General features: G+C 39.4%; 1 protein-coding gene and 1 long non-coding RNA gene across 2 annotated transcripts in view; one reads left to right on the top strand and one right to left on the bottom strand.

Moving 5' to 3' along the window:
* Positions 1-458: 458 nt before the first annotated feature.
* nalf1b (NALCN channel auxiliary factor 1b) overlaps positions 459-21,773 on the bottom strand; it is a 107,998-nt gene continuing 86,683 nt past the window's right edge. Inside the window, exons 2-3 of the mRNA XM_004551363.3 lie at positions 8,122-8,293; positions 459-5,905 (exon numbers count right to left, since the gene is read on the bottom strand). Of these exons, the coding sequence (XP_004551420.1) occupies positions 5,604-5,905; positions 8,122-8,293 (474 nt within the window). The 3' untranslated portion in view covers positions 459-5,603. The remainder of the gene's footprint in view (positions 5,906-8,121; positions 8,294-21,773) is intronic.
* On the top strand, positions 8,200-12,725 carry LOC143412939 (uncharacterized). Its single transcript, XR_013093453.1, has 3 exons — positions 8,200-8,312; positions 11,163-11,451; positions 12,096-12,725. It is a non-coding gene; the product is annotated as an uncharacterized LOC143412939 (long non-coding RNA).

Genomic DNA, 21,773 nt, shown 5'->3' with positions numbered 1-21,773 from the left:
TATGCATTTTGGTGAATTAACCATTACAGAAACATAAAAGCAATTTTGAAAATTACTGATGCTATTCACTGAGGGCAGCTGTAGCATTAACTTACAATGGGTGATCTAATTAATCTGTTAAGCAGTGTACATATCCTTTGCTGCACACATCAGCAGAGTGCTGCCAAGGTAGCTGCTGTCAGCACTGTTACTTTCCTGCAAAGTTCTGTTATTGCAGCCTGTGTCGTCAGCTTAAAGGTTGTAGAAACTGCCTGTTCAGAAATGATTTTAGATGTTAACTCGTGTTTTTTGCTTCTCCTACTGTCCTTGCTTTTTCAAACATGTCTTTATGTCTTTATTAAAACCCTGAATATCATTTTTGTATGGTTAGTGCGTTGTGTTCACCACTACTTTTGTACGTTGATTGGAAGCAAGTCACATCATGCAAAAGCACCACAGAGGAACAGATTATATGTCTGTATTTATTTTCATCAGAACACAATTTTAATCATTGTAGCAGTAGTTTTCATACTTTTCGAAAAGATCATGACTTGTGAGACTGTTTTATAAATCATTTCATCAAAGTTGTTTGTAGAAAAATTAAAGAAGTTACTTGAACTAAAGCATCTATAATATTACAATATACTGGTAGTATAATAGTAATAATAATAATCATAATCGCAATGATATTTCTATATGCCTTTGAACCTTTTTCATCTCTATAATCATAAATCATTCACTTATGCACACACAAAGCCACAACCTTTCACAATAAGGTTGCAAAGCTGAGGACAAGTCTATTGGTTAAACCTCACCACACTCTCTTTTAACATCGATGATCTGAGACGCTTAAATAAAAAAAAGGATCAGAAGTAGAAGAAGGAGAAGAAGAAGAAGAAAGTAACAGCATGACATCAACTCAAAGTACACAAGGAGAGACATACATTGTTCAGCATACTAGGGAACATATTTACAACCAAAAAAAGGAATGGGCTTCTGCATAGATCCACAGGATAGAGAACAGAACTATTGTGAAAACAGAGAGAGGCTGAGAAAGAGTGAAAGAGGGCAATATTTGTGTACATATTATTTCGTGGTGGGTGCACAGGGTGGTAATGGCAAGAGGCATAAATACTCTATATGTGCAGGGGTAAAACACAAAATTCGATTTTGTACGTTAGTGTGTAATGGAACGTGACAGACCATAACCTATGATCGCTACAGACCATTGTCTGGGATCTAGTCTGAATCTATAAGACCCTACACAATTTCTTCTCATTATAATGCAGTAAAAAATTTGACGAACCAATACATACAAAAAAATTAAATTATCACAGAGTAACTGTTGCGTGCAAGCCTGCATTACCAACAAAAGTCAAATCAGAGATTTACATCAGTCAAATCTAATTCTTTTTTTGTTTGTTTTTGGAAGTAATCTTGCACACAGAAATGTCCATACCTGGTGCAAACATGTGTGAAGGCGTGTGATAGATGACACATATGCACAGCATTCGCACCCATGCAACCACAGTCAGGATGCTCTGCTGCGTGTAAAGCAACCATGTTCTCTGCGTGACTTCTGAAAGCAGGTTTATTGAATAGGCGTGTCCGCCGGTTGGCTTTTGGTGGCTGCTGGATCGCAGCATGACCGCTGGCCATTAACGGCAGGATGAAATCACAATCTGCTGAACATATTACACTTCAAGGTGGACTCATCTTTTACATGTGCTTGTGACAAGGCTTGCATGACACTTGCGGGGCAATCTATGTATTGCTAGCATTTCTTGCAGACCCTGTATTCCTTCTTATGTCCATTATGTGTCATTATGAAAAGCACTATGTCATGCTGTATTTTAAATTTTATTTATTTATGCTTGGGCACCATTAACCGCTGTCTGCACATCCTGTACTGCATTTCATGTTATGGAAATTTGGGGGAAATATTTCCTTAAGACGAGAACGGAAAAATGCAAATAATACAGAGTCTGTTTTGGGGCAATGACACAGTTATTACACAATCTAATGTGCAATCACTGTACTGATTTCACACTAAAATGCATGCTTCAGGACTGCAGCTAATATCATATAGGTAATGTTGCAAGACCCTGTGTGGTGAAAGACAGCTGTGGTTTGCCACACCTGTCCCACTGCCACGAGGTCATTTAAACACAAATGAGCTCTCCAAAGAGACTCAGAGACATTAACCTACATCTATGTATAAGAACAAAAGAAGAGCACACAGCAGCACACATGGAGCTCTGCCTTCCTGGTTTCCGTGTATCTGTCAGACCTTTTGTGGTAGGTCTTTAGCAGAAGTGTCAGTGGAAACGAATAAATCTATTGCCATCTAGTGGTGGCCAATGGTATAGCAGCATTGTTCTGAAACCGGAAGCAGTCATTTATGATGGGCATGGGTGTGCCGTGCCGCATGACCATGAAACAGTTATGTATGCATTTCAAGCAAGCAGCAATGGTAATGAGACTGAGGCAGGGTCTAAACAGTAAGTGCCAAAATAAGCCAATATACTTATTATATAGAAATTGTGTGAATAATGATGAATTTTAAATCCTCATATAAGGTTAATAATAAAAGTGTTGACATCAGATATCAGACTGGACATCTCATATAAGCAATAAACATATTCGAGAGTGGGGGGAAAAAATTCATTCAGCAAAAGCTGTTTATCTGCTCATCTTTACCATGTACCTGATCTCACAGCCTTGTTCATCAAAGAGACAAAAAATAAAACCAGAAACAAAAGAAGAAGTCAGCCCTTAAGGTCAAACCATTCCTCTCTTTTCACACACAGGTCAACATTTATAAATCAAAGTGTTAGCGGACCTAGATGATCACAGATAATGTGATTGGTGCAAACACAAACAATGGCATGCTCCTCTCTCTGTGTTTGTTTCTGTTTCTGCTTTCCAGTAGCAGCCGGCGGAATACCTTTGTACTGAAACCGCATGAGTTCAAAATAATAACAATAACAGTAATAATAAATGAGCCAGGTTTTTACCTTTTGTCTACTAACAATTTGGATGCAACCTTTTTGAATGTGCTTGATGTCTGTTTTGATGGCGTTTGATCTGTATATCTTAATAAGCCCTTTACTTAATGAGACAGGAGTTTGACATGTCAGGAGAAAAAGTACAAGACAGTGGGCATGCCACAGGAGCCGATTTGGGATAAGATGTGGTGCATTCAGGGAGTGGGGCTGAAGACAATCAACAAAAGAGGCTTTCATAACCTTGCAGCGCCTCCACATGCAGTTCATGTAATACACATTTGGATTCAACAGATATGTCAGAACTGCGCTGTGGTTATCAGATGGGGAATGTCAGTCTGTGTGTCGTATGGGACCAGCTCAGCACAAGGGGCCGGGGAGCAGGAATACAGTGTAAGAAACCGGAGTAGCTGCAGGTAGTGAGCTACCGTGCCTAATGAGATGTTGACATTTTATCCTTTTTATAATTGCATGGGAGTTATAGTTTACAAATTACGAAAGGTCATTAAAGGTAACATCCAGTCACTGTGTTTCCTTTGAATAAAAAGCCTGAGGTTAGGTTTTGGTTCAGGGGAAAACAGCAAATTGAGTTTTTGTTTTCAAGTAGTATTCATAGCTAGAGTGATTTATTAGTCATATTTCTGTTACATTTTTATTATGAACCCACGTCAAGGTGAAGAAGCCGATCCAAGGCTTAAGGGGAAAGGAGCGGCCTTCAGACTAAATGCTGTTTGTATGCTGCAGACACTATTTGACTGGATGGTACCTTAAAAAAGAGCAAGTCTTTTTATGTCTGGTTTAACAGTGCTAAATATACTGATCTAATGTTTTTTTTTATCCCAGCATCAGTCAGCTTTGCTCAGCCATGTTGCTGACAAGAGGAGTATGTTTAGAATAAGAAATAATATCCTTGATTAAGACAAGCATAGGCTTAATTTCATTTGGTGAGATAAAATTGCCCGATCTCTGAATCTTACACTTTTGTGTACACTAACAAAGGTGATCATTTTTCCAGGTATAATAATTCATCAGGTTTACATCCACTCTAAAAAGCTGACAAAAATGAACTTTTCGCCACCCTGCTTTACTTGAATCACTGTTGTCATTTTCACACATTAACTCCAGACAGTGCAGGTTAAGAACTATTTAATGAGAACATCTGCATTCTGCATGCAGCCCCGTAACCGGATGTCCAGAGAAGTTCATTGCTGCAGTGGAAGTGTGAAAACAGCTCACGTTTACTTAATATTTTCCCTGCATTAAAAACATGATGATTTTAAATCCAGTGATCCAAAATCCTGGAAGTAACCCCTAAAAAACTTTTAACCTTTTAAAATTCTAATCATTTGTAAATTTTGTCATTGACATGGCTCAGCCCTGTCACAATAGGAACCTAAAGCTTTCATCTGGCTCACCACAAATTGGATTTCATTTTTGTAGTTTTGACAGTCGGTTCTATTCGTCAAGATGACACTTAGTAGTAATGATGCTACAACATTCGCTGAGGTAACAAAGACAATGGAGAGCAGATAAGCACATTTTCTAATCCATTTCTTTGGCACCTGAAGTCTTCATGACAGTTACCTAAATGCAAAGAACCGTGCATATGCATATGGCCTAAATTTTACATTTTATATTTGATCAAACCTATTAGATTGAATAGTCAAAAATAAGGAATTATGGTCAAAGCTAGTAAAAAGACCCATGTTGTATTAAAAAGAGCTCATCTGAGATTTAAAGCATTGGAAAAACAGAACGGGCTGTCCTGTCCTGGTTTCTAATGCCAGGTTTTGCTATTTTGGATTTAAAAGCAACATTAATGGGTCAATGTTATCTCACAAAACAAATTAAGGGGAAACTGTAAACCTGCGTTAAACACTGTATTTATTATGGACATCAGAACCACATTCAAAAAAGTCAGTGGTGTTTAATGAGATTGTGGCCATCAAAACACCATGGCAGAGCTAAGTGACATCTGAGGGGGCCTCCATAAAAATCATCTGCTGTACCAGCCTGTTAGGTAGACTTTTGTGTCCGCAACACACACTCCTTCTCTTACACACACATGCTCACACGCACACAAGTAAATCTAGAAAACGCACACACAGACAAACTTGCAAGATATTCCTCTTTTTCTTTACACGTTGTCTGTCTTATTTCGAGGCAGACACATTTCCTTCCTCTATGAGAGACTCAGAAACAAAGACAAAGGATGAACATTAAAAAGTGAATATGATTGTGTTATTCCATAGTTAGCCAGTGCAACACAAACCAATAATTGGAACACAGTGTAAAAAAGCGTAGTGAGAGAAACTCAGCCACGAGGAAGCTGACCTTCCCTCTCAACAAAGGCTGTGGCATTGTCCCCTTTCCCTACAGAAGGGACTGTTTGAACCCCGCGGTATGTCTGTTTGTTTAGTTATTCATTTGTCTTGATTGATTCCTGTGTCTTTTAATATCAAAGCGTCCCACATTTTCCATTTGCCAGAAAGCGTTGCAGGATGTCCACAGGCGTACAGCTCCAGCCGCTTGCACAGCTGTGGCTGTATTTTTCCACATCGGTTGCCATGGTGAGGGAATCCCCCACCCCAACAACCTCACCTTCTCCTGGCAGCTCTATCACTCCTCGTTGGCAGGGCTCTCCTCCAGAGGCGTGATGGTGGGGAGGCCCAGTCCTGTTGCATTGTGGGATGCTGTGAGGCTGGCAACAGTGTGTAGGAGGACAAGGACCAGCAGGCAGAGTTTGAGCCGGCTGTTACACAGTCTGCAGGCTGCTGAGGAGCTGAGGGAGGTACGGTGCTGGCATGGTGGGTGAGTTCTTTTCAGGGTCCCCCGGGAACGGTTGTCTGCTTTCAAGTACCACCGTACGTCACAGCACTCTGCATCTGGGTCCACACCTGATGGATAGTCTTCCAGCAGCCCTGGAGGTTGTTTTTGGGGTTGGAGGGATGTAAAGAAAAAAAGAGTGAGAAATGCACTTTTCTGTGTAGCATTTTTAATAAATTCATACTTGTTTTTGCTTCTTTCTTTTTTTTAAAGCAAAAGAAAGAAAAAAATGTTTGCTGCTTCCTGTCTGCAACCTACCTGCAAGAAGAGGAACAATATAGTTACTGCCTGTCTCTGACAAAGCCCCCATTTTTGGATTACAGTTGACACACATATGCATATACAATGCAAAGACACAGCAGATAAAACTGAAAGAGCTCCAGAAGCTATAACCCTCTCCTATAATCAGTCATAATGTACAGAGCACATATTTAATTTGCTGCCTCTGGTAAGAAAAAAGTCCATAAACTCTTCTGGATCCATAAATACTCATTAGTGCAAAAATGTAGTTATTAAACCAGCATCCAAAAATATTTACTGAATGTGTGTTAGTAACTTCTAATTTATTAAGCCACAGCAAAAATAAATAGATGAATAAATAAATAAATACAGTTACCAACTGTTTGAGGAGCATACTATTTCCTTTTTAACAGATATGTAAAGTATATTTAAAAAAATTTCTCCAAATAAATTGTTTTAGAAGGGGACGAGAAAAAATGGAGCGAGAGAAAACTTTACATGTTACTTTACTGTTTAATGTTACTGATGTTGGGCTTTTTATAAGACACATTGACATTGAAAAGAAAAGAATACTGGTTTGAATTTACTGTGGAAAAAACGGCCATATTGATTGTTCTTTATAATCATATATGTCTCAGTAAAAACTGCCACAAACTGGCAACTGATTCATCACATCTTATTTGTCTCTGTTGTAAAGTAACCTCATGCTCAACATGACCACCAGAGGGCAGCATCAACATATGATGCCAGTGGGGACTCAACCCACATAGAGTTGTTCAAAGAAAAGTGCATCATGCTTTAATCCTCTGAACTTTTGGCATCTTGACTACTGGTTGATTATCTTCAGTATTTGTTCCTGTCAATACCTCAACATTATGCTGCTGTCATGGGAACCAGAGGTGATTTGACTAAAAATTAGGTTCTGCTTGGTTAATTTTTGATTTGGTTTTCTAGTTAAACTGAAGCAACTCGAGGGCTTCTGGTTACGTTTCAGTCATCAAGGCTGCAAGATCCCTGTTAGCTCTTAGATAGCTTGACCTTAAATATATATGTAGATCTTCAGTTTGTATTTGCATTAGCATAATATACACAAGTTAGTGAAATAAAAGGTTCTGATTTAAAATTCTTACAAAATGCACTTTTGTTGAACAGCAGTATGTGGGGAAAAAGTGCTATTTTGACATGGTTAGCTATTATATTATGATTTAGAGCAGTGCATTAATAAAAAGTGCATTCGGTATTGACACACACCAGTGATAAACGTGTTCCCCCCACTAGAATCTTCTCAGGAACTCAGTCTTTCTAACAGAATAAACAGGCTCTCAGTTTCTGGTGAGACAGTTCCTGTGCCTACTCAGGAGGTAGCAGTTTCTGAAGGATAAGAGACTGTCGGTGATTGGTCAGCTAAGCACTCTCATTCATCTGCTGTTTTTTTTAAACCCTGCTGCTGCAAACACCGATCAGGACCATTAAACAGAATCTGGCATTTTTTCCAGTGGACGACATTTTGAAACATTGCTTTAAAATCCCAAAGACATGGAAATGCAAATCACTTTTATCCCTTCGGATGGCTCCGGTACATTCACGTCTCACAAATGAAAGCACCTTAAACTTTCACTGAGAAGCATTTAAAGCGCCTTGTATTGTGCAGGACAGACGGAGCATATGGACCTATTGTCTCAGTGCTGTAACGTGCAGCTGCCTCGTGGAGCTATGAGTAATTGGCAGCAATTTGTTGTTATGGTGTATCTCCCTGTCAGTCTGATGATTAGTCAGAACATCCTGTAAGTGTAAATTCATACGTGTTTTCTGCCTGTTCTTCTGCGGTTGTGTGCCTGAAGGATTACTGAGTGAAACGCTAAGCACATGTGCTTACTCATTGTAATCAAGCTGAGAGCGTGGCCTGCGGTAAATGAAGTAGGTGGGAGGTTAAAGGAAATTGATGTGTGGCTTTGAATCCCAGAATAGCAATATCTTAGCCCGAAATTTCACTGAGCACCTTAAAGCTTAAGCACACAGGATAAAATTACAAACACAACAATATATCAAATGCACAATGATTATTTTGTACCTGTGCATATAAAACTGGGGCTGCCTCCGTGAATGAGATCATCATTGTCGGGCAGGACAAAGGGGCACCGCTGTTGCACCTCCAGGCAGTACTGACCACAGGGGATTCGATTGCTGCAGTGCATCTGGGTGGTCTGGAAGTACTGAGAACACAGCCAAGGCTTATAAACCATCTAGGTGGAAGACAGAGAGGTGAGAGGATATTGATGAGTTAGTAAGGCTTTTGCTGGATGACACACACACACACACACATGCTCACACGCTTGCATTGATGTGAATCATCATGACCTCCACATCTACTGATCCACACAGGAATGAGCAGATATCCTGGCGATCCTGATATCCACTGTTTGTGCTGAATTTAGTTGTTGCTGGGCAGTCATCACTTTGTCAGTCAATACTGAGATTTGTCCAGTTATGTTGAAATTGAGTATTGCTCTGCACTGAAACTGCACCTTTAACTGCTCTTATGCGAGTGGTCTTTAAGTAGAGCAACACAGGACAGCAGACAAATGAATACCTTTTAAAATATTTGCGCTCCATTAAAAACAAAAAAGATAACATGCATGCTTAAATTCAAATATTGTGCCAACAAATTACTGTAGGACCATCACCAGCAAGCTTTAACACAAAATAGCATGGCTATTATCACTACTTGTACAATATTTGGGTTGGGAACACCATGTGTCTGTTTATAGCACTGACTATATAAAAGCCTTTTTTTACAGTTCTCAGAAATTCAAGTGTGCTAAATGTGAACCGCACTGAAAAAGAATGTAATAATATAACATTTTTTTAAAGATAAATTTGCTTTGTTACACCTAACGCTGGATGAAAATGGTGGGTCTGCTTTGCATTTACCTGTTGCTATGGCGAACTGTAATGATGGAGCTCCTTTGATAATAACGTTTTTCATTCGCCATGCACGCACTTAACCCAGAGAGAGTAGAATCAGGGTTGATTTAACTGACTCTGATCAGTCGTTCTGCAGCTAAAAACTGGTATTATTTGTAAGCACGGTCGATAGAAATCAGTTCGCAAACACTCCTGTTTTCGAGCCACAGTGTAAAGTAGTCATCTTCTCGGGTTAGCTCAAATACATGGAATCTGGTCAAAGCCTTATACTACATAATAGGGCTGGGCCATATTATACCGTTCACGGTAATACCGGTATAATGTTAGGCAACGATAGGAAAATGAAATATTGCGATAGAATATGAGTAAAACGTGCATGCGCAGTGCCTTTGTTTTCATACGCACATGGCCGATTGTTGAGTGAAACAGATGAACCAGAATTGGTTTGTAAAAATGGTGCAACTTCAGTGATGTGGAACTGGTTTGGTGTTTGTCCGTCAGATACACGACAAAACACATTTTTTTGCAGAACATGCAAGAGGCCGTCGTTATTGTCGTATTTGTCGGACTAAGATGCTCTTAAATCTGGGAGTAATCTGGGTCCTAAACCCCCCCTTCAGGTCAAACGAACACTGCAGCATCACTGAGAGTTAAAAACTGTCTAAATTCTTTCATCTTTAATAAAACGATCAGCTCGCTAGTTTCGCTAGTTACCTAAGCATGATATTGCATGTTCTGACTGAGAGATTTCTGAAAAAATTCAAATGTACAGCTCTGCTATCACTTACAGCATAAATGAAGACAGGAAACTAAACAGCAGTGACGTTTGTAGGGTTACTGAAGTTGGGCTAGGTGGTATATAATGATGTGCTACGTGATCGCTAGCGACACAGCTATGTTAGCATAACATAAACAGTGAAGCTGGAGGACGAACACTAACACTTTTCCACTTATAAAAGTTAACGTGAAGGTTCTTCATGGTTAGAGACAAATGCAATCGCATGGCAGGATGCTGTAAACAGACCAAACTTCAGTCAGGAGAACAACTGAGATAATCCATCCACAATACGAGGTTAGTCATTAATATACTGCAACAACATGGGAATAGAGCAGCTGCCAGAGAATTCAACATTAATGAATCAATGGTACAGAAGTGGAGGAAGCAAGAAGAATGAGTTTAATAAAGTTTGATTTATCTGACTGCTTTGTTTCGCTTAATGTGCGTTATAATCCCGTGCACCTTATGGTCCGAAAAATACGTACTGCACACTGCAGTTTAATGTTGCAAAGCACCTCTTTTTAACTTCAGTGGATATTATACATGGTTATGCTCAGGATATGTCAGCCCATTTCTACTGGAAATGCCTTTTGGTTAAACTTTCAGCAAGGAATTTGCATTTGCACTGTTACATTTTTATAAAGCTTTAATGTACATAAAAACCAGCTTCTTGTTTAAGTGAAAATAAATGGAAGGTTGTCTTTTTGCGCTAGTAATGTTGTGGAGTTGTATTTTGTCTCGCATCAATTATATCGTCAGTTATATCGTTATCGCAAATTTTCAAATATATATCGTGATAAATATTTTTGGCCATATCGCCCTGCTCTACTACATAATGCTTTTGCATTGGCATTGGTAAAAATGTTCTCGCCCATTTTCTCTGCTCAACAAGTGCACAAGTGGGGAAGAACGATTTACCTAGCACATTATTTTATCTTTTTTTCATTTTATAAGTCGGTCGCCTCATTGTGTGGTACTATCACCTGCAGCAATTAGATGGTATTTCCTCCAGCACCACTCCAGGGACTATGAGGCAAGCTAGCACCTGCTGTGCACTAATCATCACACCTAAAAGCAGTGCACCAAAGCACAGATCATATCACTTGTCCATGCAGACAGAATATTTGCATGTTGCTAGTATGTATGTGTGTGTGTGTGCCAGCATGTATAGGTGTAGGTATACATGTGTGTTTATGATATATCCAGATTAACAGTAAAGAGTGTGTTGTGAATAACAAGAAAATATACCTAATATGACTAATATCTGCTTTACAAAAGTGATATTAGCTAATATACTGTTAATTAGATATACAGATGAACATTAGTCAATTAAAATGTCCTTTTCAGTTCAATCAGGAACAATACTGCTGGCCGTTTTGTTCCACTACATTGTATTTCTTTTTTTACAGAAAGACCTGGTTTCCCAGCTGAATAACAGTATTGTAGATCAAGCATGCCCAGCCCCAGTGGGAATGGCACTCCCTGACAGCAGCATCCTCCCTCAGCAGGACAGTGCACCATGACACACTCAGAATGATTCGAAGAAAGATTCACAAAGAGCCAGAGCCTGATGTGCACAGGACCAAAAGGATCTGCTGCTAACATCCTGTGTCCAGACAGCAAAGGACATCCTCAGAGTGTCCAGTGTTCGTGCCCTGACAGGCCATGCTGTTGGCTTCAATAAAGGGGCTGCCTGAGGTAACTGCTAAACCTGAATAATATTTTACAAATTTGGTGTGAATATTAATATAAATTCAAGATAAATAAATAAAAAACAACAAAAGGCAAAACATGCGCCAACATTGCCCTTGTTTAAATAAAGCTAGCAAATATTTCATACTTGGGGTGGGGGGATTAGCGTCAGTCTGAATGTCGCATTTGTTGTGAGAAGAGATTATTTTGTTTGCTGCTCAAATATTCTTTTAAGTTAAAACATACAATCTGCAATATAATGATGTTGAATCAGAAATAACATGATTAAAAAAGCCCGGATGGTTCCACCATTTGCAATGCATATTTCAGACTGAGATGTAAGTATTGGTGAATATGTTCACATTCATAGACACTATGCAGTAAACTTCTCTCTGCACTAATACTTATATATACAGCATGAGGCTTTTCATTGATACCACACACACACACTCACTGTCCTTCTCTGTCACCTGGTAGAGCAACAAAAATATGGGCACGTGACCTTGAGTCCTATCTTGCACACATTAAGCTAATATTTCTAATATAATAACACATTTTATGCAAATTTATGTGCATTTAAATGAATGTGCATATTCTTTTGTACAGTTTAGATTTGCTTACACACTAAAGTCATGAAGGTCTATCTTCAGAGAAAAGAAGACCAAAGAGTCCAGTGACAGATGGTACAGCCCCCGGAGAGACCTGATGTCAACATCATCAAGCCAGTCGTGGATGGCATTAGAAGACACAAACAGTTGAGACAGCCTAAATTGAAAGAACAACCTTAGAAGAACCTTTAGTTCATCCTGTAGCTGCCAGTTTGGAGAAATAAAGATAAACTGGATGCCAGGTTGCCTCTCATTCAGCGATGTATCACATTACATTAACAATGTAAGAGGCAATGAATGATAAGCAGTGTCTCTTTTGGTATTCATGATACATTTTCCCTACTCAGTAGAATCTGAAAAAACAATGTTAAAGTCAAGGTCTGTCTGGTCATTTGCACTGCATCCCAAACATGAAGCGAAATCAAAAACTAAAGAATGTATAGCACCAGCGAAGGAGCGACACCATCTGAAGTGCCTTCAGAAGAAAAGTATAGTAAGTATAGTATAAAGTATAGTATAGCTTATTTGTAAGACAAAGGACAGCAGTATAGGTTAGATCTAGGTGATACCAACACATACATGGAGACCTCTAAACACATCAGTCAGCAGAACAGCTGCCAGAAACGCAGGAGATGTGACAAATGTGGTGTAAGGACTACAGCAGGCTTTGGCCCTTTGCCACACAGTTATGTCCGTTTGCACTTAGTCCCAGTTAGAGCAGCCTACTGCTGTTGCTGCATGTGAGAGCTCTACTCCCTCAACTATGAGTCTGCAGTGGAGCTGTGACTGGTAATTTATCATGTCAAATCGCAGAGTGGAAGGAAGACATAGCAAGTGAAAGCGATAAGGAGAGCAGTGTCTTAATACAGACGGTGGTAGGATGGACTCTTTCTGTCCTTTATATAACTTCTGTGTTCTCTCAGTCCCCTTGGGGAGCGAATAAAATACAGCCTTCTCTTCAATCACAGGCTGTTAGTTAGAGGTCAGCCAGCTGGCTCTCAAATTTTTTTTCCATCACTTTGCACATGCAAATCTCTTATTCAAGAAGTTTTAATGGTTTTCACTGCGTCATCTCCCTTTGAGCAAGTGCCACATACAGTCTCACAACACACACGTCATGGTATACATTTACAAAAAACACAACTGGACTATTGCATTTCATTAATATCAGGTTGTTCTAAAGGTTCTCTGAAAAGCCTTCAGTTGATCCTCAATGCTGCAGAAAGAGGACTGACAGGGACTAAAATGAGAGGACATATTTCCCATATGAACTTCTCCTTATTGGTTTCCTGTTAAATCTAAAATCTAATTTAAAGTTCTTCTCCTCGCATACAAGGGCTCGAATAATCAAGATAATCTGATCTTAAAGACCTCATAGCATCGTATCACCCCAATACAGCACTTCGCTCTGAGACTGCAGGCTTACTTGTGGTTCCAAGGATATTTTAAACGAATAAAGTCAAAATCAAGTAGATGAAGAAATAGAAGAAGAAGCAAGGGAAAAGAAATACACTCAGTGTCCACAATTTTTAATAACAATGGTAAGTAATCACGCTCTACTTTTTCAAAACAAACTAAATCCAGCTAGTTAATTATAATGCTGATGGCCTAATGGCAACAGCACTCCACCTCCTAGAGGCAGAAAGTATCATAGAATGAAACAAAATAAGACAAAATATGACTCTAAATATTTCTTTGTAATTAAAAAAAAAAAACATTAAACGGACTGGAGTTACAAACGATAGTATGAGAACTGAGGCGTCACAGCAAAAGTTAGCTGTGTTTCTTTCCTTACTATTGCAACAACACATCATCAGCAGGGTAAAACTAACCTGTCTCACTAAACCCAGCTCATGTTCCCTATTAGTGGGTGAACAATCCAGCGCTTGGTGAATTCTGCTTCTAGTCAAAGCAGGCTGAAGATTGGCTTCTAGAATTTGAAAAAGAAACTATAGTAGATTCAGTGATTTTGCCCTTCATCTCTGCAAATACGACTCAACTATTTTTAAAGAGAAAGATCCATGCCGATCCCTCCCCTCCACTGTTTTACTTGCCTGTTGGTGATCTGCAGAGTTGAGAGTCAGCTGTCTGCTGAATTGAATTATTTCATTACGATTAGTCTAATAAGGTTGTAATTGATGGAAGGCCTTATAGCCTGCCCCGTGGTATTAGTTTTAAGTGGCCCCGGATGGCCCTGCCTTGTCAGTGCCTTGTCTTTAATGTTTTATCTGGACTTGTGGTTGCAGCTGAACTGCTGACAGGGAGACTCAGGGAGTTTGTAGCAACAAACCAAATTGCTGCAACACATTCCTCTTTAAACAGCAGTGCAATGCAGCAGATACGCACACAAACATATTTGGGGTCTCATGAGCAGCTTTGTCACTCAACTACCAGCTTTTCACTGGTTCATTCCATTTAGGCTCTCTCATTTTATCCTCTCTTCTGCTTCATTTACTTTAAATGATCCTCATCTTCAATAATAGAACAGTTGGGGACAGTATAATAGCTTATAATTGGATTATTTTCATGTTCGATCAAACTGGGAGCACAGGAGTACAGTAAATAGCACAAAGCCATGATGAAGATCAAGTGAAGGCTCATTGTTATAGAAACAATCTTTTTCTCTTTCTTTTGCACTGGCTTTAATTGATTGTCATCCAGATTTTGTCTCCAGTTTTCGGTACAAAGAGTGCAGAAAGAAAACACAAATGCACCATATTCCCTTTGGATATGTTAGAAAAACTAGAGCTCAAGTTTAAATGGAATAAAACGATATACCGCATACAGACCACACAAAAAAATCCCATATCCTGTAAATTCAAGCACATTTTCTACTTTAGTATGCTTTCCACATTGTTGTATGAAATGAGCAGTCCATTCAAGAAGTGATACTGGGGCAGTCAGAGCCATAGAGGGTCAAATAGAGGATATTCTTTAGTAGGAGCTAGCGTGTAAGCTATTCCCTTAGTTCCTGCAGCAGCAGCAGAAGCAGCAGCAATGCCTCATGGGACTCCCATGATAACATGGAGCTGAAGGGTAAAACAGCAAAGGTTATGCCAAATATAATCTGTTAAACAACATGTAACACAGTGTAAAGCAAACCAATGGTCTCTGCAAAGAAAGAAAGCGCATCTATGATCAGTCTAATATGACTGCATTCCTATTATGCTACAGTATGTGCATTTCCTTGTATGTGCACTGATTTAATTCATGCATGCATACTGACTAGCCTGCGGCGTCTCTACCTGGCAAGCATAGAAACTATGTCAGTTGCAGCTATGTAGAGAAAATATAACGTAACTAATGATCTGAACGACAAGACATTAAATAAACAGACACGGTTAGCAAAGGCGTTAGAGGAGCCAACAAGAATGTGACACAAAAGCACAAACAAGGCAGGCAGCAGACTGAAGCCCCATCACAATCAGTTGATTAAAACCAAGTAGAAAGCACTCACACAACTCAAAGAGAGTAGCCTATTCAATTACATTCATGCTACATTTGAATAGCTGTGCGGACACTTAAGGGCTGGTTTCTTAACGACCTGCTTGTTGTTTTTGGCGGGCCCACTATGGTACAAGCACATTTTCACATCCACACACAAAATTCACCATCTCATATCTTTTAAATATGGGCTGCTCGTTTAGAAGACTGCAGTGCTAACATAATTACCACACAGCAAGGGTGCACAGTATTACATTAAGGGAGGTTTGGTTTTTAAAAGGAAGAATAAAGACACTCAAACAAAGAGAAAGAGAGGGCAGCTGAGGTAAAAAAAAATAAATAAAAAAAAGGAAAAGGAAACTACAGACGGTACAAAGTTCACCAGGCTGTTATGTTAAGGAAATTTGATAAGCCATATTTCAATGCAAGCGTAATGCTCAGTGAAAAGGGAAAACTACAACACACATTATGAGCGCTGAATCATAAAACAGCAGCACTACAGGGTTGTATGAAAAATGAATGAATGAAAGGTACGGTCATGGCAGTGTCTGAATTAATAATGACAGAATTTATTCCATGCAGGAGGTGTCACTGACTTCAAGAGTGTGTCAGGTGCTGCTCTGCACCTTCCGAGCGTCCCAGTTGATCCCGTTCAGGTAGTTTATCGGGGTGTCGCCGCGTCTGGACAACTTGATAAATTTATCACCAAGCTTCCAGCACACACATCGTAAATAAGAACAGTGCTAGAAATTGTGATAATTTTTTGAGCAAAGAGTCTTTCGTTGGAAGTGTGTTAAGGTGATAACTGCATTAGGTTTGCTAGTCTCCCTCTCTGTCTGCTGTAGCTGTGCTTGCTGTGACCCAATGGGAAGTGGAAAGAAAAGCAGTCAGAGTAATTTATGTCTCAGCCTATTTAACTAGGTTCACTATCAAGCTATTTTTTCTTTCTTCTTTTAATCTGGAACCTTCCGCTCACAGGTTTGAGTTAACGTTTTAGGGTTTTTTTTGCATTGTTTGCACGTACACATTTCTGACTACTCTGCATCCAAACGTCATTAAGACTGAATTTATTGCTACTCTTTCTCTATTATTTTCTTTGTGTGCTACATTTTGTACTATTCCTTTGCTTTTATTTACCAAATGCTGATCTTGATCTCTGACCCACCTACAATCAACACAACAAACAAAACAGTTACATAGATTTAATTCATTACATACAGGTACCTAAAACAGAACCAGAATTGCCTCTTTCTCTGTTTATGCTGCCAACTCTATTGGGTTGCAAAGAAAGGACAGCAGTGAATGCAGTATAATGTAAGTAGTGAAGATTTTGAAGGAAGTTAATTGGGTGAGCAAAGTTGATGTAAAAAGATATAGAAGACATTAGTTGTGGCATGCAAGGACTACCAGGAAAATGCTTTCACAGAGTGTTATGATTGCAGACTGAGGTTGGGCTTTCCTTTTTAATATAAAATGTCACCAATTCATCTTTTTACCCTATTAAAGTTGAAAGTATGAAAATTGTCGATAGCAATTAAATGAATTCTTGAGTTCTTGAGAGGCCTATTGAACCAAATCAGTTTGTCACTGAGTCCAAATGATCATTTGGACCAAATAAGTAGACATTTCTAGAGATTTTCTCATGACATGAGAAAGAAAATGACAATTTTGCTAATGTCTGCCTGAGCACAAAGTTGCTTTGACTTAGAAGTCAAGATTAATAAGCTGAGAATAAGCAGCATGGTGCTGTAGTGGTTAGAGCTGGTGCCTCATAGCAAAAGGGTCCTGGATTTAAATCTGCCGGTTGGCTGGGGTCTTCCTGTGTGGAGTCTGAATGTTCTCCTTGTGCCTACATAGGTTATCTGCCAGTGCTTTGGCTTGATCCCATGCTCCAAACACATTAATGTACGTGTGAATATGAGTACATATTATATCAGCACCCTGCACTGGAAAAAGGTGAATAAATGGATGGATGGTGGTAGTGTGCTAGCAGGGTACTCATTCAACCCAGTCATCAATAGATGGAAGGCAGTTCACCCATCAGAAATCACCTGTCAGTCACAGAGCTAACACAAAGACTCAAGTTTACCTGTGCCATTTTAAAATCATCAGTTAACAAATTAATGTATCATGTATGTCTTTGGACTGTGAGAAGAAACCAGAGCACCCTTAGAGAATTGAATCAGGCACAGGGAAAACACCTATTGGACAAAAATAGGAATGTCAGTGGATCACCACTCGTGAGACATATATAGGCGGTGTTCCTGTGTACTGTACACAGTTTCACTGGAATTCATCCAGTAACTGCTCAGGTGTTTCAGACAGGACAAAAGCTTTCATAAATTGTACCTACTATGAGCAGACAGCAGCAGTCTTAGAAACAGATGGTAAGAGCAAAAATCTATGAAAATAAAATAAGTTGAGACAGTGGTGGAGGGGAGTAGGCTATGAGAAATTGTGGATGTGACGAGATAAAGATGGATGGAAATTTGAGAAGACATTTTCCACAGGGAGGACATCCATATGCAAAAAGCATTTGCCCAAAAACTCATTTTGTTGATTAATCAAGGTTATCTGGATGTAATTCATCGGCACTGTCATGCTGACACTTACACTGATAATTAACTTGACAAAGATAATTATCAGCAAGATGGGCCTACTGCGAGTGAAAGTGATGAATCAACACCCACTGCAGTTATGCAGCCTGCTGTTGGCTCTAGCAGACCATGCTTACATGCTTGTGTATGTACCTGTAACTCAGTTATGAAGTCTCTCTGTCCCTGTGGTGTCCCATTACTGTATCAGCACCCATGCAGAGTTCTTAAATAATCCCAGTAAACAATATCAGAACAGCAAGGTGTCACAGCAAAAACTTTTTTTTCTGTTGCAACACCGCAGTCTCTCCTGCTGATATCCATGCAACCTCTTACCATATCCTATTCAACTCTACCCCTCTTGCTTCCCTCTGCAGTGTGTACTGCAGCAGCCGGATGAAAAATGGCCTGGAAGGGGTGGCTGGTGCGAGGCTGCCAACAGAGACATAGCCGATATATGCACACTCACCTTCAGACAAACGCTGTATAACCAGCTTTGTCGTGCTATTTCTCTGCCTTGCTCTTATCAGACACACACAGTCAGGTAGAAGGGTTGAAAAAGTATGAATGAGATAACAGTTTTAGAGAATGACATTGAGAAATGGCGGTGTCATATAATAAACTACAGTTGTCAGCAGCTTGCTATGAGAGCGCTGCCCACCTACAGGTGCTACTGACCCTACCAGACCATGTCAGGCTTTTGGAGAGGGTTGGCTAAAAATGAAGCCAAGGCTAAGCTTCTACTCTTACAGCTAAAGCTCTGTTAATTTAAATGAACAGAAATCAGACAGACACACACAGTGTATATGCAAGTATCCTACTTGACACATATAACAGCACACTTGTGTTTTCCGTGTTTTCCTGTGCATATCTGAACACAAAGCCACAGCTTTAGCAACTAAATGAGAGGTATTGCAAGTCGCATTTGCATAAAAATGAATCTATTTCATCCATGTTCATCTGTCACAGACTTAAGAGATAAAGTCATAAAGATAGGAGAGAGTAATCTTCAGAAGTGGTACTGAATCTTATCTGTGCATTTGGTTGGGGGAGGGGGAATCAAGGCTTTCTTCAAAGCAACCAAGGAGAAAAAAATACAGCTTTTAATTAAATGCAACTATAAAGGTAGGGGTTGACTGAAGAAGAATTAAGGTAAAGGAAAATGTTGAGACATCCGCACAAGTTATTAGAAGGCAAGGCAAGGCAAGGCAAATTTATTTGTATAGCACAATTCAACAACAAGGTGATTCAAAGTGCTTTACAGAGACATTAGAAACAAAAACAAATAAAAAGCATGATTTAAAATTGATTAAAACAAGCAAACAAACTAACTAACTAAACACACACATTTCACACCTGTTCGCGCGATCTGAACCCTTATCGTAAGGGGAGCTACCAGTCCTTCTGTGGACGAGCTACTTTCTATTTTAAATTCCCTGAATTTAAAATACTCTCTAGACCCAGTCTAGACCCAGCTGGGGAGCTACCCAGAGCTCTAAACCCACTTAACAAACAAACAAACAAACAAACAAACAAACAAACAAACAAACAAACAAACAAACAAACAAACAAACAAACAAACAGTATACCCCAGCCAAACAGTATATAAAATCAAAACAGATAAAATCAGAACAGTAGATAAAATCAGTAGTTAATGCAAGTTTTGAAATTTAAGCTTAACAAACAAACAAAACAGTATATAAAATCAAAACAGATAAAATCAGAAATAGATAAGATCAGTAGTTAGTGTAAGTTTTGAAATTTACGCTTAAAAGTGTGGATTTGGTGCTTTATTCAAATGCAGCTGAGAACAGGTGAGTCTTCAACCTGGATTTAAATAAACTGAGTGTTTCAGCTGATCTGAGGCTTTCTGGGAGTTTGTTCCAGATATAAGGAGCATAAAAGCTGAATGCAGCTTCTCCGTGTCTGGTTCTGACTCTGGGAACTGATAAAAGACCGGATCCAGATGACCTGAGGGATCTGGAAGGTTCATACTGGGTCAGGAGGTCACTGATGTATTTTGGTCCTAAACCATTCAGAGCTTTATAGGCCAGCATCAGAACTTTAAAGTCTATCCTCTGACGGACAGGCAGCCAGTGTAAAGACCTCAGAGCTGGACTGATGTGGTCCACTTTTTTGGTCTTAGTGAGGACTCGAGCAGCAGAGTTCTGAATGAGCTGTAGTTGTCTGACTGATTTTTTAGGTAGACCTGTAAAGATGCTGTTACAGTAATCAAGCCTACTAAAAATGAATGCATGGACTAGTTTTTCCAGGTCCTGTTGAGACATCAGATCTTTTATCCTTGAAATATTCTTGAGGTGATAGTAAGCTGATTTTGTTATTGTCTTAATGTGTTTTTCTAAGTTTAGGTCTGCATCCATCACTACACCCAAATTTCTCGCCTGGTTTGTGGTTTTTAGATGTATGGATTGAAGTTCTCTGGTGACCTGTAATCGTTTTTCTTTGGCGCCAAAGACTATTACCTCAGTTTTGTTTTTGTTTAGCTGGAGAAAATTGTGGCACAACCAGTCATTAATTTCCTCAATGCATTTACCAAGAGCCTGTACAGGGCCTCGGTCTCCTGGTGACATTGTGATATATATTTGTGTGTCATCTGCATAGCTGTGGTAGTTTATTTTGTTGTTCTTTATAATCTCTGCCAGTGGGAGCATGTAAATGTTAAACAGAGGGGGTCCCAAGATGGAACCTTGGGGAACTCCACATGTGATACTTGTCTGCTCGGATGTGAAGTTACCTATTGATACAAAGTATTTCCTGTTTTCTAAGTATGTTTTGAACCAGTTTAGTACAGTTCCTGAAAGACCTGCCCAGTTCTCCAGTCGTTTGAGTAATATGTTGTGGTCAACTGTATCAAATGCTGCACTGAGATCCAGTAAAACTAGGACTGACATTTTTCCACTGTCTGTGTTCAGACATATGTCATTGAACACTTTGGTCAGAGCGGTTTCAGTGCTGTGATTCTGTCTAAAACCTGACTGGAAGGCATCGTAGCAGTTATTCTGTTTTAAGAAGTAACTGAGCTGTTGAGAAACTGCTTTTTCAATGATCTTACTTAAAAATGGGAGATTTGAGATCGGCCTGTAGTTTTTCATTTGTGTCTTGTCAAGATTGTCCTTTTTCAGTATAGGTTTGATTACAGCAGTTTTTAGTGGTTCTGGAAACACACCTGACATTAAGGAAAAGTTGACGATCTGTAACAGGTCTGACTCCAAAGTCTTTGAGACCTTTTTGAAAAAACTTGGTGGCAGGACATCTAAACAGCAAGAGGAGGAGTTCAGTTGACCTAAGATGTCCTCCAGGTCTTTGCTGTTAATAGGGTCAAACTGTTTGATGGTGTTTAAACAGTTTTTCGGTGGACACAGTACATATCCTGGATCTGCTGTTGATGTACCAACTGCTTGTCTAATCTTTTTGATTTTGTCTGTGAAGAATTTGGCAAAGTCATTGCAGGCCATGGTTGAATGAAGTTCAGCTGCCACTGGCACAGGAGGGTTTGTTAGCCTGTCAACTGTAGAAAATAAGACCCGAGCATTATGGCTGTTTTTAGTGATGATGTCAGAGAAGTAGGACCTCCTTGCATTCCTCAGTTGTAAATTATAATTGTGAAGTTTCTCTTTATAGATGTCATAATGAACCTGGAGGTTTGTTTTTCTCCATCTGC

Source organism: Maylandia zebra, linkage group LG16, assembly GCF_041146795.1.
Source record: "Maylandia zebra isolate NMK-2024a linkage group LG16, Mzebra_GT3a, whole genome shotgun sequence".
Classification (NCBI taxonomy): domain Eukaryota; kingdom Metazoa; phylum Chordata; class Actinopteri; order Cichliformes; family Cichlidae; genus Maylandia; species Maylandia zebra.
The sequence above is the reverse complement of the archived record's forward strand: the minus strand, read 5'-3'. Positions and strand labels throughout refer to the sequence as shown.